This window comes from Dendrobates tinctorius, unplaced genomic scaffold (genome assembly GCF_039654945.1).
Source record: "Dendrobates tinctorius isolate UK_male_01 unplaced genomic scaffold, ASM3965494v1 ptg000086l, whole genome shotgun sequence".
In the NCBI taxonomy this organism is placed as follows: domain Eukaryota; kingdom Metazoa; phylum Chordata; class Amphibia; order Anura; family Dendrobatidae; genus Dendrobates; species Dendrobates tinctorius.
In genome coordinates this window covers 44052273-44068956 of record NW_027361754.1, presented here as the reverse complement: position 1 = coordinate 44068956, position 16684 = coordinate 44052273, and the positions used below count along the sequence as shown (strand labels likewise).

General features: G+C 43.2%; 1 protein-coding gene across 13 annotated transcripts in view; it reads left to right on the top strand.

The window, feature by feature from the left end:
• AGRN (agrin) overlaps nucleotides 1-16684 on the top strand; it is a 719629-nt gene that overhangs the window by 456243 nt on the left and 246702 nt on the right. For all 13 annotated transcript variants that reach the window (XM_073585333.1, XM_073585332.1, XM_073585329.1 and 10 more), the window contains 3 exons: nucleotides 7904-8119; nucleotides 11472-11696; nucleotides 15944-16168. In XM_073585333.1, the coding sequence (XP_073441434.1) occupies nucleotides 7904-8119; nucleotides 11472-11696; nucleotides 15944-16168 (666 nt within the window). The remainder of the gene's footprint in view (nucleotides 1-7903; nucleotides 8120-11471; nucleotides 11697-15943; nucleotides 16169-16684) is intronic.

Here is a 16684-nt window from a genome sequence, read left to right as displayed (position 1 = left end):
GTATTGTTCTAGTAAAGTTTTCCCGTTGGAACAGAACTGAGGACTGTGGTGTTTTCCTGCAAGCTCATCCCCGTCAGCTGGAGTACACGTATGATGGAGTTAGCTGACCGTACCACAGGACTAGGGCTTCACTTGTCTGTTTGTGTACAAGGGGCCGCGGTGCTCACTGACTGTAATGACTACCACCCCGTGCCACCTTGTTACACATGTAACTAGGGTCTCCAAATGCTAGCAGGTCTAAGGAGTAATGTTTCTCCTTGTGGAGTGTGACAAACCAAGCCTTGCATGTCAGAGTGAGGAGACTTATAAGCCATGCATGCTCCTGTGGGAAATTAAATATGCAAATTGTATTTTCAGAGAGGAAGAGGACTAGAACTCTAGCGTCACCTGTTGGAAGCAGCAATCCTATGAGTTAATATTGACTCTTTAACAAGCTTGTAATATGATTTGAGATTAAAAAAAAAAAGGTAAACCAGAATCTCAATTTGCAGACACATTGTTTCAGGGTATTGCACCTCATCAATGCAAAGTATGAGATGTGATTTGGCTAGGTGAGAGGCTCTGCACTGGGGTCTAAGGGGTAACGTTTCTCCTTGTGGAGAGCGATATACTGGCTCTGATATGTCAGAGTGAGGAGATTTTTCAGCCATGCATGCTCATCTGAGAGATTAAATATGCAAATTGTATCTTCATATCAGATGCTAGAGAAAAATTGCCACCTGGACTTGTGCCAGTGCCATGAAGAAATAAAAGCAGCATTAGCCCCAGTGAGAATTAATCTTATAAAATGATAATAAGGCTAATCCTGGTACAGATCTATTGCGCGCTCACAGCACATCCATGAAAAATCCATGGTTGGATTCCAATGCCAACACCAACCTTGGATTTCAGTTTCAGGACTAGCTGTCAAATTAAATTTGATTTGTGAACAAAGCCTAATACTGCCCTACATTGTTAAATAAAGCTTTGATACAGTGTCCAAACAACATAGTGATTCGTTGCTCAAATATTTCTAACATATAACTCTAGCGGAACTGTCAATGGAGACTTGTATTTTTCCACCACTAACTGGCTATGTGCACACAAAGTTTTTCTAGAAATTTTTGTACCGGAAGCTGAACAATTTTGAGACTTGGAAGATGATTTTGAAAGTTTCTGCTTAAAGTCTTGAATAATCTGCTCATTTTCTGCTACAAAAATACTGCAAAAAGATTTTTTGTGCACATAGCCATTCGAAGATTCCACATGAGATCTCAATAAAACAAAGAAATAGGAATCTATGGCACTTGCCCAGTTTGCCATCCTCTAGAAGTCACTTGACTGTATATCAAATAGAGGTTTTGCTATAAACAAACACATATATGTAAATGTTCCACTACCCTTTTCACACATCCAAATTATACAGTCCGAGTTTGGACCAGAATTGTCTACAACGACTGCAGGTCTCCTAACCTGAACACAACAGCCTAATAAATGATTGTTAGGGTGCTTTCACATTCTGTCCTGGCACCCGTTAGATGGCCCCGTTGGGGCTTACATTTGAACCCTGAATGGACATATGCGCCGACGGGGCCAGAGACTGTAATGAGGTTGGCAGAGTGAACATGTTCTCTGAAGTGCATCATTTTCAGGACTGTACTACTATGTCTGAGTGTCTGTCTCCAGTAGGTATACACTCCCAAAAATGATGCATGTCAGAGTGCATCTTCACTTTGTCGGCACCACTACAGTCTAATACCCAGGTGGGGCCATCAAACGAGTGCCTGAACGCCATGTGAAAGTCCCCTTAGGGCTCATGCACGTGGCCATATTTTCGGTCCGACTGCAATCTGACAAAATATTGTATCACTCACAAACCAATGTTATTATATGGGGCTGTGCACATGTCAGATGTTTTCTTTGGACTGAGGTGGCCTGTGGAAAAAACTTCTGCTTGTCCGAGTTTGATCCGATATTCACAACGCACGCCACCATACAAGTCAATGAGTGCGTGGAAAACATCGGACTGCGCTCGGATGACATTTTTTTCTCCATCTTCTCTTCATCCAAGAGAATCGGATTATACTATGCTTGCTCACAATCATATTGAGCTCTTATCAGAGTTTGATCAGTGTAATTTGCATAATTGTCCCTATTCTCTCTGATGAGAGAATACAGGGTCATCTGCACCTAGCCTTAAGGCCCCGTCATACATAACGACTCACCAGCGATCCCGACAACGATATCAACGTGTCAGGATCGCTGGTGAATCCGCTACATGATTGCTGGTGAGCTGTCAAACAGACAGCTTCACCAGCGAACAGCACAGCGACGCCGCGCGCTCGGCGTCGCTGTGTTGGTTAGTTACCAGCGCGCTGATGCAGGGAGCTGGTAACTAACGTACACATCGGGTATCCAAGGGATGTGCGTCCCTAGATACCTGATGTGTACGTTAGTTACCAGCTCCCTGCATCAACGCGCTGCTAACTAACGTACACATCGGGTATCTAAGGGACGCACGTCTCTTGGATACCCGATGTGTACTTTAGTTACCAGCAGATCGCTGGTCTCCCGCATGTCACAGGCAGCGATGCGTGCTGGCCAGCGGGACACCAGCAACCAAAGAAAAGTCCAGGGCTTTCCTACAGCGATCAGCGATACCGGCAGGGGGGCCGGTCGCTGATCGCTGTCACACACAGCGATCTCGCTGGTGAGATCGCTGTTGTGTCACAAAACTTGTGACTCAGCAGCAATCTCGCTAGCGAGATTGCTATGTCTGACGGGACGGGCCCCTTAGATCAGGAGAATCACAGCTGTTCTATACTCAGTCCATAAAAGTCAAATGTGTCCAGTTTATAGGAGACTGTTGTGCTAAAGTTAGGAGACACATGTTGCGTTTTTGCTGCATTTTATTGTTGCATTTTTAATGCAAATTTTAAGTTATGTTTTACAGTGTCAGTAAAAGCTATGAGATTTCAGAAATCTCATGCAGACACATTGTTTTTTTTCCTGAGATAATTGGAAAACTTCTGTGTTTCTGAAAACTGCATGATGTCACTTATTTCAGTGTTTTTTCAGCTTTTTTCACACAGAAAACAATCTATATATATATATAAACGCCTTATCGTGTCTGTCTGTAACCGAAATCGCGGGCCGCTGATTGGTCGCGGCCGCCAGGCCCCCGCCAGGCCGCAACCAATCAGCGACAGGCGTAGCTGTTTGTAACGGTAAGCTGAGCCTGCCGCTGATTGGCGGCCGCGACCAATCAGCAGCAGGCGCAGGCCTTAATCTCTAAAAAAGAGAATTAAAATAAAAAAAAGTTATTCTCACCTTCCAACGGCCTCCTGTCTTCTTTCCACGCGCCCGGCCTCGCGTTCCCAGTAATGTTTTGCGGCTTAGACCGCTGATGACGTCACTCTCGTGAGAGCGAGAAAGGAGACCGACGTCACTCTCGCGAGAGCGAGAACGAAGACCGACATCATCAGCGGTCTAAGCTGCAAAACATTACTGGGAACGCGAGGCCGGGCACGTGGAAAGAAGACAGGAGGCAGTCGGAAGGTGAGAATAACTTTTTTTTAATTTTTTAATATTTTTGTACAGGGCCGCGTTGCTGATTGGTCGTGGACAGAGGACCGCAACGCTGATTGGTCGCAGCTACACGGAAAGGGGGGTGAGGGGACCATGCATACCAGGAAAGGGGGGTTAGGGGACCATGCATACCAGGATTTGGGGGTGAGGGGACCATGCATAACAGGATTGGGGGGTGAGGGGACCATGCATAACAGGATTGGGGGGTGAGGGGACCATGCATACTAGGAAAGGGGGGTGAGGATACCATGATTGGGGGGGTGAGGGGACCATACGTACCAGGAAAGGGGGGTTAGGGGACCATGCATACCAGGATTGGGGGGTGAGGGAACCATGCATACCAGGATTGGGGGGTGAGGGGACCATGCATACCAGGATTGGGGGGTGAAGGGACCATGCATACCAAGAAAGGGGGGTGAGGGGACCATGCATACCATGAAAGGGGGGTGAGGGGACCATGCATACCAAGAAAGGGGGGTGAGGGGACCATGCATACCAGGAAAGGGGGGTGAGGAGACCATGCATATCAGGATTGGGGTGAGGAGACCATGCATACCAGGATTGGGGGGTGAGAGGACCATGCATACTAGGAAAGGGGGGTGAGGGAACCATGCATACCAGGATTGGGGGGTGAGGGGACCATGCATACCAGGATTGGGGGGTGAGGGGACCATGCATACCAGGAAAGGGGGGTGTGGGGACCATGCATACCAGGACTGGGGGGTGAGCGGACCATGCATACCAAGATTGTGGGGTGAGGGGACCATGCATACCAGGATAGGGAGTTGAGGGGATAATGCATACCAGGATTGTGGGGTGAGGGGACCATGCATACCAAGAAAGGGGGGTGAGGGGACCATGCATATCAGGATTGGGGGGGTGAGGGGACTATGCATACCCCAAAAGGGGGTAAGAGGACCATGCATACCAGGAAAGAGGGGTGAGAGGACCATGCATACCAGGATTGGGGGGGTGAGAGGACCATGCATTCCAGGATTGGAGGGTGAGGGGACCATGCGTACCGCGAAAGGGGGGTAAGAGGACCATGCATACCAGGAAAGAGAGGTGAGAGGACCATGCATTCCAGCATTAGGGGGTGAGAGGACCATGCATTCCAGGATTGGGGGGTCAGGGGACCATGCATACCAGGATAGGGGGTTGAGGGGTAGCATGCATATCAGGATTGGGGGTGAGAGAACCATACATATCAGGATTGGGGGGTGCATTACTGCATTATTATTAAATCTTCAAAAATAAACTGCATATATATTCTAGAATACCCGATGCGTTAGAATTGGGCCACCATGTAGTAAGTGCAAAAATGCTGTGAAAAAAACAAAGTCATAAAGTTTTGCTGCATTTTTAGTGAAAAAAAGCAGGTACAGAAATATGTGAAACTCTTTTATGGCAGTCAAGATTAGTACAGTTTAATTAAATTTGTGATATGTGTAAAGTAAACATTGGCCGACCAAGGAGTGAAATTGAACAATACCTGATCAACTCAAGGACTGACCGAAGTATGAAAGTAAACAGTGTACTACAAACTCAGACAGACATAAAAATCTCTTTCCACTGAATAATTTGATTAAATTTCCCTTTTTTCCAAAATTGGTTTTATTGTTTCACATACCTACTGTATGTCTTGCATTGGAGACCTGTGTTTATTCTTCTGTGGTGTAAGAAACTTGGGAAACTTTGGGATCCTGAAAAACGCAGCAAAAAATGCAGCAAAACCTGATTTTTGTTACCAGCTTCTTTACTGCCAAGAGAGCAGGTTTTCGCTGCAGAACAAAAGGCAGCAAAAACGCAACTTGTGAACATAGCCTACCAGAGCCAAAGTCTGATGTGTGAAACTTTAATTACTAAGGGGTATGATGGAAAATGTTGTTGCAATTTTCTTCAGAAAAATGATTAGTTATATGAATAGCATCTGAATAGTTTATTTTGAATTGTATATATTTGATATACCATATATTCCCATAAAATGATTGACCCGCATGATACTTATTGTCTCATTCCCATTAGGATGGCAAATTTACTGTATGTAATATTCTGGTACCTCCTAATAGAAGCTTGTTATTTATTAGAGGCAGCAGAGTCTCCTGTAAGTGCTTGTGTACATTTTTATGGCATTGCTAAGTATCATATGTCTGCTACGATCATAGGCTTTCTCTACCCTACTATCTGAGAAATGAAGAATCATCAGAGCTTTCCAGTGCGCAGGAAGCACTTGTGTCTCCAAGTCATTTAGTTTTGATGATGTCTTATTCATAGACACCACTCTGTGGATGATTGAGATCCAGTCTAACAAGTGCCTGTCTTAATCAACCTTCTTCTTGACGTGATGAAAACAAGGGACATCTTATTAATCGAGGAATTGAAAGTTATGAAATCCAAAACCTCAAGGACAGTTGCTCAAGGGAGTGGCTTGTGGTTAGGTTTGTGTGGTTCAAGAGCTATTCCAGGAGGCCCGTGAGATTGCAAACACAGAATCTGCATTGCTTCAAGTTAATATTCACATTTTATAATATTACTTTAAATCTTATGATCTACCAAATTGCTTCAGATATGAGAACATTGAAACTAGAATACACCCTTTAACGTAAGTCTTGATCTATTTGCAAATAACTAAACCACCCTTATGCATCTATTGCCAATCCAGTGATGCCTCTCAGATGCTCCCTGCCGGTCATTATATTATGACCACTGCAGCCAATCACTTTGATCAGTGGTCATGCCAAGGTACACTACATAAGACCATTGAGGCCATTATTTGACTGCAGAGGACAAGTGTTTTGGATGTGATGTTAACACTTCCATCATGACAAGACCGACAGGGAGCAGTGGTGGGGCTGTGCCAGATCTGCAGTGGGTACAGATCAAGCCTTAGAACAACAGACTATGGAAAATGGAGAAGCCGTTTTAGGTTCTTGGTTCATGAATACTATTACAGAGCTACTAGAACTACACCATAGGAGCTAAATGAGATGGAGCAGGAGCTAGCTATCGCCATAATGTATTTGTTTACTGGTAGTCTTCTTTGGAAATCCAGCATCTGTTGGACAAGAATGATTGATGCTATTTAGACCAAGTAATTTCAGATTGACTATTTCTATGCGGCTATTAGACATATGATAGCTAGCAACTGTCATGTAGACAGAAGTTATTACTGTTGATCCCTCATTAACGTGCATGTTCACCTTAGAACTGCCAACAAAATAAGTAATGGCTATGGTTGGCTTAGGTTAAATATCTTTGTGTGGAGTAACACAGCTGGCACTGGTGTTTTAGGAGCCACTTTTGTAGACACTTCATTGTGTTTGCAGCTGGAAGACTTAGAGCTTGCACAGCTGGTCGGTTGACCTCTGACCAGTTGATATAAAAATCAATATCTCAATATCCCTGAAGACCTTATTGACATCCAGATAGTGGAAATCCCTCTTGGATTCATGATGTTCTTATTTTAGCAAATATTAGTTCAGGCTTCCTCTTGTAATTCACCATAATCTTGAGCGGTATTTTCCTCTTGACAGCATGTTATGGAAGAATCCTCCAACAAATCTATATTCATACAAGTGTTAGGGTACTTATAAAGACAAGCTCTGCTGGAGATGCAAGGCACAGCAATGCTTTAGATGAGCATGCCACTGTTAATTAAGTCCAGTAGGACCCTGTGGCGGTCTGAGGTAATGGCTCCTAACATGTCACCTCCTGCCTCCCATTGTACACGATAGAAGATGGTCATTATATACCTTGACTAATGAGAGTGTCTGTCATTAAAGCTGTGCTCCACCATCACATGATTGCTTCCGGTCATCATTTCCAAATATATTATTAATTTATTGCTTTGCTATATTGCTCTTGGATTTATTTGGACAGGTTCATTACAGTTAACCATTTCTGATATCACTGGCAGACAGAGATAGAAGAGGGCTCCCTGTGCAAGACCAATATACGGGAACTTTGCATCTCAAGAGCTCATAACGCACAATTCCACCTGCTTTGGAGGTGGTAGTGGTCCCCTTACCTTTTGGGACCATGTGCAGCTGCACAGGTTGCACCAATGATATGTCCACCTCTATCTTGGTTATATCTCATTATTTAATCTTATGATCCAGAAAAGAAGATGATCATGTAGCTAACCTTTCTTAACGGTTCCTTCAGTAGAAAAAATTTGTAGAGTGGAGATACAAAATGTATTGAATTATGGTTGCCGAGCTTCACAAAAAAAATCGTTTTTAGTGTTGGGTGCAGTATCAACACTATTGACCAGTAATTGACATTTTCATTTCAGATGACCATCATATTCCTAAACTGTTACCTTTCTATGTTCTAGCATGCCGAGGAATGCTTTGTGGATTTGGTGCCGTGTGTGAAAAGAGCAGTACTGACCCATCTCAGGCAACCTGTGTCTGCAAGAAGACTGCTTGCCCATCATTGGTAGCCCCCGTCTGTGGCTCTGACTACTCCACCTACAGCAATGAGTGTGAACTTGAAAGAGCCCAATGCAACCAGCAGAGAAGAATCAAAGTAATCAGCAAAGGACCTTGTGGTAAGACACCAGTTGTTTGAGAGTTATCAGCTGAGGGACCATTGCATCTCCTTATCCTAATTCATATATGATTTGCACATCTTCGGCTACAGTATTAGTGCCAATGATATTCCCGAAAGAAGTATAACAACAATCTATATAGTTGTTGGATCGGATGCCTGATCCACTCTTTGCCGCACAGCCCCGTGATTAGCTATGTTATACATTGCTTCTTCTACCTCCTCCTTGTTTTTACATTTCTCTAATGGGATATATAACAAATGGCCTCTTTCCTTTCTGTATTCTACAGCTCCCTGGCCATACATATACTTTAATGTGCAGCCGTACTATTACTGCCCATGCAGTGCCTTCCTCACAGTTGTATTGCATGGCTCCCTGATCCCTTGCTTGTACCGATACTGGATAATAATGCACACTATATGGGCACTTTGCATTTCCCTTAGCAAATGTATAACACATGGCCTTCCCTTTTTAGTTATACCGATTCCAGTTATAATGTATAAAATATGGTCTTTTTTGAGTCTACCCCAATGCCGTATCTTGATTACATATTCAATAAATGGGTTGCTTCTTTTGCACTTCTAAATTTCTGTTACACTTCAAAAATACAAGCGGGATCCATAAAGAAAAAGGGCTTCCGGCTCTTTCATAGCTCTAGAGGAGATGCATTATGTACTGCCTCTTTTCAATGCAAATCCCTAACCAGATAAATACTGTTAATGCCTTAATGTTTCTGTACTGAAAGGCAAAAACCTCCTCTGACTAGGCTGCGGTTAGCTGCAAAATTAACTCCTGTATCATCCAGATTCAAATAGCCCATTAATCCCATGTCCATCAGAAAGGCAAACGTCACATTCAAGTTCCACATAGTATTGTCTACCCTCAAGGGGGTTGTCCGGTCCAAATTGATAAGTCTGCAGTCACTCTGTGTGACTGCAGAGGTATAAATCCCCCCCAGTGCACGCACTATGCGGTGCAGGAATTCACCGATTTCAGACCTGGGAATGGAGGGTATATACACGCCGGTCCAAAGCCCATCCAGTGAGGGTGGCCTCACTCCATACCCTTGTATAGAGTGAGACCACACCCTCTAGTTGGCCATGCCCACTGGACAGCCATGTCACTAGTCAGGGCGCACCCTCGCTCTACACAAGTGCATGGAGCCATCCAGTCCTGGGTAAGAAATTGGCAAATCCTCGCAGCGAACAATATATGCGCTGGGGGGATTTATAAGCCTGCAGTCATACAGAGTGACTGCAGACGTATCGATTTGGACCGGACAACCCCTTTACTTTCCTATGAAGTCTGGCCATAACTGATGTGAATATTTTTTTATTTTTATAGTGCCAGCATATTCCTTGACACTTTACAATTCAGAGTGTACAAAAAATATCAGATATTACAGAGTAACGCATAATTCAGTGCAAAAAGAGTAAGGATCATGCTCACAAGAGCTTACAATTTATGTGGAAAAAGGGGTGACACAAAAGGTAAAAAGTGTATACAGTCCAGCCATCATTATAAAAAATTAGGGTATTCATGTAAAACTGCATGAACGAGTCACTAGCCAGTATCTGTATATGTTCAGATACAAAGTGCTACTGAGTGCATGGAGGGTGTGGGAACAGATGATAGAAAGGACCAACTTCTGATGTAAATTGTAGGAAAGGAGAATTTAGGACAGTTAGTTAAGTGAGACAATATGACAAGTCTGCTGTAAAAGATGTGTTTTTCAAGGGACACTAATAAATGTTAACATTGAGAACTAAAATGATTGTTTGGGGTATAGTATTCTACAGAACTGGTGCAGCATGAGAGAAGTTCTAGAGAGACAGGAGTGTAAGGTTTAAATTATGGGGAAGGTTAATCTTAGATCATTTACAGCATCACGAGCAAGGATAGGGTGTAGCACGAGATGTGGGAGGAGATGTAGGGCAGTGACAGCACTGTGGAGAGTACAATTAGAGTAGTACACAGAGTTGAAAAGGATATGTAGGGCAGTACAGCACTGTGAGGAGGACAGGTAAGGTGGTAGAGATGAGGGAGGAGATGTAGGGCAGTGGCAGCACTGTGGAGAGCACAAGTAGAGTAGTAGACAGAGCTGAGAAGAATATGTAGGGCAGTGCAGCACTGTGGGGAGGACGGTTAGGGTGGTAGACAGAGAGGGAGGAGATGTTGTAGGTAATTGCCATATTGTGGAGAAGACAAGTAGGGTGGTAGACATAGATGAGGAGGAGATGTAGGGCGGTGCAGCACTATGGAGAGGACTGGTGGGGTGGTAAACAGAGAAGGGGTATATGTTAGGTGGAGCGGGACTGAGGACAAGACAAGCTGGATGGTAGGCAATAATGAGGGAGGAGATGTGGATGGCGCAGCACTATGGATAGGATGGGTAGGGTGCAATCTTAATAAATAATAATCTTTATTTTTATATAGGGCTAACATATTCTGCAGCACTTTACAGTTTACTCACATTATCATCGCTGTCCCAATTGGGGTTCACAATCAAAATTCCCTCTCAGTATGTCTTTGAAAGACTGAAATGAGGGAGGAGATATGATTGGTTGGGTAGTAGACAAATGATGGAGCAGGTGTAGAACAGTGCAGCACTGTGGAAAGCTTTGTGGGTGAGTGTGATAAGTTTCTGTTGAATTCTGTGTATCTTATGACTCATTGAAAACCTCCACAATACTCACTCACACGTCGATATATTCATGTCCTCCTCCAGAATCATGATAAGCCTTTTTGCTTATAATGTCATAAATACAGTGAAGCTTCATCAAAAGACCACCTTGTTGAAAAGATAGCCTCCCCCTTCCTTCCTAAAAGACCACTTTTTGGGTAGCCGTAAAAAAAAGGTTTTACTGTATTCAACTATAAGCCGATGTGAAGGATTCTTGGTGACCATCACAATTTCCAACCTCTCACCCTCCATCTTTTACTAGTCTAGTGCCCCAGTGATTTCTCGGCAGTGATCCTGTGATGTAAAATGCTTCCCTACAGCTCACCTCACTGATTACAACACCGTGATTCTTTTTGTCAATGGCCTCTGATTGCATTGGCACTCGTCCCTGGGGTTTCTGCATTATGCATTATATATTTTCTCACATTCATGCTTATCCCCAGTGGAGCTTACTTTTAATTTCCGTACATCAATTCACAAAGATTAATTTTATTAAAAGCTGTACATTTTTGGTATTTTAGATGGAGAACACACAAAGTAGGGAATGACATGAGGTGAACCTATGGCTTCAGAGCTGTAGGGCTTCCTACTGTGTCTTGATATGGTGTTAGTATAATTAAGATTGCATTGTCATGTACTAATTGTCATTCTGGATTTTCTCATTTGCAGGTTCCAGGGACCCTTGTTCATCTGTGTCCTGCAGCTATGGAAGCACCTGTGTTCGCTCAGCAGATGGGCAAACTGCGAAGTGTGTCTGCCCAACCACCTGTGCTGGCATGCCAGAGAATGTGGTGTGTGGCAGTGATGGAAAAGACTACCGGAACGAGTGTGCCCTGAACAAGCAGGCCTGCGACAATCAGGAGAACCTTTACAAGAAGTTTGAGGGGCAATGTGGTGAGTAGAAATATAAACTATATTATATCATATAAAATATATCCAATATTTTCATTTGTTATAGTATTATCCTAAATATACCTTTTTCTCCTGAGAATATAATAAACTATAACTTTACATAGTATTCTACTGATTAAGTTGATGGAGGTCACACGCATGGCCACTTCTGCCACTTAGCTGATACTTGGAGCTCTGGCCGCAGGATGTTTATAGTGTTACAGAACTGGCACAGCACCGCTCCTGTATACATGGCAGTGACCATTTACCTATTATGCTTTGCTTATATATTCCACATCATTTTACAGACATCATCACTGTCCCTATTGGGGCTCACAGTCTAAATTCCCTATCACTATGTCTTTGGAGTGTGGGAGGAAACCATAGAACATGGAGGAAACCCACACAAACATGGGGAGAGCATATAAACTCCTTGAAGGTGTTGTCTTTGGTGGAAGTTGAACCCAGGATCCCAGGGCTGCAAGGCTGCAGTGCTAACGACTGAGCCACTGTACTGCCATTCTCCAGAATTTCAGCTCAGATCTCATTTACCCCAATGGTAGCTGAGTTTCAGTACCCGAAAATACCTTGGTGTTCTAATAGCGTACACTGTGAACTTCTGGCCACATCTTCAAGTAAAGGCGGTATGGTGGGGATGCCAAATATCTGATCCTCATCATTCTAATGTTGATAACGTGTTTTAAGGACATGTCATCAATTTCTTAAAGGAATTGTCTAGGCATAGGTGTTTGATGAGCAATTCACAAAATAGGTAATCGATAGCAGATCGTTGGTGATCCTACACCCACTGCCCCCACTGATTAGCTGTTTTTTGCTCTGGTGGAAGCCATAGGTAAACACTTTGAATGGAGCTGTGGTCAATGGCTCAGTTCAAAGTTTAGCAGCCACTGTCATCTGTTGCCAGTTCCTGCAGTACAACTTCTAGTCGCAAGAAATGTAGCTGTCCTGGAGTAGCCGTCAACAAGCAAGCAACACACAACAAAAGCCAAGGCAAAAAAATAGAAGATTGGTGGGGGTCCAACACCCAGTACCCCCACAGAACTGCTATTGTAACCTGTAAAAAGGTCTTCAAATAAACATCTTCAGACAACCCATTTATGGGCATCATCGCTGTCATCCAAATATCGTTTCAACTGACCACTATCTCCCCTGAATCTACCATACACAGAAATACTTGGCTCAGCCAAGCACTCTAGTGTAATCTATGAAGGAGTGTCTGCCAGATTCCTCTGCTACTGCTTATCTACTGGGGAACAAATCCAACAGGCCGGATCCTTCTCCCCTCTAACATTATCTATCTGGGAGGAGTCAGGAGGCCCCCATACACATTAGAGTATTAGCTGACCTTGCCGATATTGGTGGAGACGGCTGACATTGGTCTAATTTGTATTGACACCCTATTAGGGGATTTACTGTATGGAACATAGTTCACATGTTTGTGCATAAAAAGCTTTTTTGCAAAAGTCATAATTTGTAAATACAAAATATACACAAATACACCAACACAAGGCTTTGTTCTGTAACTGCGTTGATTTTTGGGTGGGTGATTTTATAATGCTCAGAGGAACTGAACAGAATTCTTCTTGGCTTAGCCAGCACCGTGCAATACACACACATGAATATAGTGACACCTATCATAATGACCTCTGCGGGCTCACATTCCTCCGGTACCTACCAGTCCGTCTTGCTATTCTTATAATGAAGCGTATTTATGATTAAGGTAAATCCTCTCCTCGAAGAGCAAAGATTCATAATAGTAACAATCTACGCAGGAATACAGGCGAAGGGACCTCCATCAAGAAGAGAACAGGGATCCCTAGATCCCAGCTTCATTAAAACCTATGTACTATTACCGTTACAAATAATAATAAATACAGAGCAATTACCAGGCGCAATAATAACACACAATATACACAGGCGCTAGGGAGGAATTGTACCAGAGCAAGCTGAGGACGGCAAAGGCCAAATTATCTGTGTATCTAAAATGTGACATCGAGATATTCATATACATAGGTGGCGATATAGATACTATGTTATCATATAATAATAGTAAATGGCAAGCTTCCTGTGAGTTATATGCCTGGCTATAACAGACTAATAAAAGAAGAAATAATTGGCAAATTGCTCACAGGTGATGGATTTCTGCTGGGAAAAGCCAACTGTCTTCTCCGAGTGAATTGACTGTATCTCATTTAGGGCCTATTTTTTGCTTATATTCCCTCAAGACAGTTATACCAATATACTGTGTAGTGAATTTCATCCTTCAAAGTGTGTGTGTTGTGTATCTAGATTAATATCTAAGAACACCGAGCCATTGTAAGCAAAAGCTAAATATACTCACTGTGTATCGTTTGTGCGGGTATCTGGGTCAGGGAATTCTGGTTTTGTGTGATCATCAATTCAACTCAGACCTGTAGAAAATAGCCCTCTGCCAAATAAGTACAGGACATTTCAAATAGTCCAACATATGTGTGACCAGTGCTGACCATTAGCCACTGTGCGGCCAGTTACTACTGGGCACCCAGATGTCCATCCAAGACCTGAATACTCAATCTTGGTTGTCCAGCCCCTTTATTTCAGAATATGGGTATGTGTTGCATCTACATGAAGTTGCATCTACAACCCATTAGATCTATTGGACTTTTAATTTTTTTTAGCTTACCTAAGCATATATATTTTTAGATAAATATTCTTCCTATACCTAGGAACATAGTGGTAGTCCATACAGCTCATGGAGGGTAACTTCATAACACGTTTGTTCTACTTTTCATTATTGATGAACAAATGTGCTTGGATAAGGTGTTATTCGAGCATGCTCGTGTGCTAAACGAGTGACTTCGATGTGCTCGAAAAATATGTTCGATTCCCCACGGCTGCATGCAGGCTTGGACTGGCCCATAGAGGAACAGGGGAATCCCCCAGTGGGCCACTTTGCAAATCAGGGCCCCCATCCTTACTGTATAGGCAGTAGTTGTCATAATTCACTTGATTCTCTCTGTTCAGACAAAAAGCAGCATCTCAGTCATTAACCAAACTACCCAGTTTGTTATTATATAGAGATATAGGTAAATTTGTTAACCAGGGTCATGTAATATTTGCATACAGGTGAAAAGTGGGCCCCCCAAAGTCAATGTTACTGGTGGGCCCTTGGCACACCAGTCCAACACTGGCTGCATGTCTTGCAGCTGTTAGACAGCCAAAACACATGCAAGGATTACCTAACAAACAGGCAATCCTTGCATGTGTTGAAGTCACTCAGTTAGCACACTTGCATAAGACCTTATCCGATCGCGTTCGCTCATCACAAGTCTTGATCCTTAAAGGGAAAAAAAAACACCTGGTTCCCGCGCTGCTCAACCCTCAAATGGAGGAAATCCAGTAGATTCTAGGAGTAGGTTCCAATGTCAATGCTTTATTTCATAGTACATACAAAGACAATGCGTTTCGAGGTCCATTCCATGACCTCTTCCTCAGGCCGGATGTACAAGAATGAAGACAAATCAAAGGTTGACAGTTTAAATCATATGATTTAAACTGTCAACCTTTGATTTGTCTTCATTCTTGTACATCCGACCTGAGGAAGAGGTCATGGAATGGACCTCGAAACGTGTTGTCTTTGTATGTACTATGAAATAAAGCATTGATATTGGAACCTACTCCTAGAATCTACTGGATTTCCTCCATTTGAGGGTTGAGCAGCGCGGGAACCAGGTGTTTTTTGTTTTTTTTTTCCCTTTTTGGATCTCCTCTTTGATTAATGGAAGCAGACGCTGTCTGTCTACACCCTCCTGCCGCAGCTTCATTATATGGGATTGAGCGTATTTAGTAGTTGTGGCATTACACAACCTCTGAGGGTGAGTACCCTGAACAATTCAATTTTTACTTATTATATCTGGTAAAGCCCTATGGGCGCGCTTTTGTGGTTTCTTTTTTCTTCAAGTCTTGATCCTTATGGTTCCACTTCGAAGGAACTGTGTTGTAGACAAAGAAGAGCATGGAAAATGGGCCTAAGGGTCATAGAAAGTGTTAGAAAGAGCAAACAGATGATAATCCTTTTATTCTTTTTTTTTTTTTTTGCAAATCTCACATCCTAAATGAGAGCCAAGTTTTTTCCAGGTGTGCCATGTATTCTTTGCACACCACCATCCAAGACTCCTAATATATAGAAAGTTTTTGAAAAAGGTTTGGTTTACATTAATAACCTGTTAACATGTATTCTGTATTTCTAGACCCATGTAAAAATGCACTAAATGACATGAATCGGGTGTGCAGGGTACACCCACGCAGCCGCAAAGTGGAAATGCTCTCACGGCCAGAAAACTGTCCAGCCCGGAGGGAACCTGTGTGCGCTGATGATGGAGTGACCTATGATAATGAGTGTATGATGACCAGAAATGGAAGCATTCGAGGAATAGAGCTGATGAAAGTGCGCTCAGGACAGTGCCAGGCTCAAGGTAAGATCAACACTTTCACTTTCCTCCTTGGTAATAGAACTATGAGTAGGGTGGACGGGTCGTGGTAGGTGCATCATTCAATGTAAGGCCGGGGTCACACTTGCGAGTACAATGCGAGAAACTTGCGTATCAATACCCGGCACTGCTGCCGACACTCTAGACCTGAGTGCCGGGTATTGATGTGAGAGACTCGCGCAGGTTTCTTGCATCGTACTCGCAAGTGTGACCCCTGGCCTAAGGCTCTTACTCCAGGTAAAAATTTTATATACATTTGTTGACTTACATTCACATTTCTTCTGGTCTTTGAATATTTTTAAAGGTTACAGGCACCTTCGACATAAAAAAAAAATATTTGCATATGGTTATAACGAATAAAAATGCAGTAAGTGTCAGGCAGCAATTTTCATTCCTTCATTGATTTTCAGCCCCCCTGAGATGAAGTTTGCAGCCTGAGCCAAGTTTCTTGATTGTCATGGCAACCCGAGGTCATCATGATGACCTTCGGGTCTGCCAGTG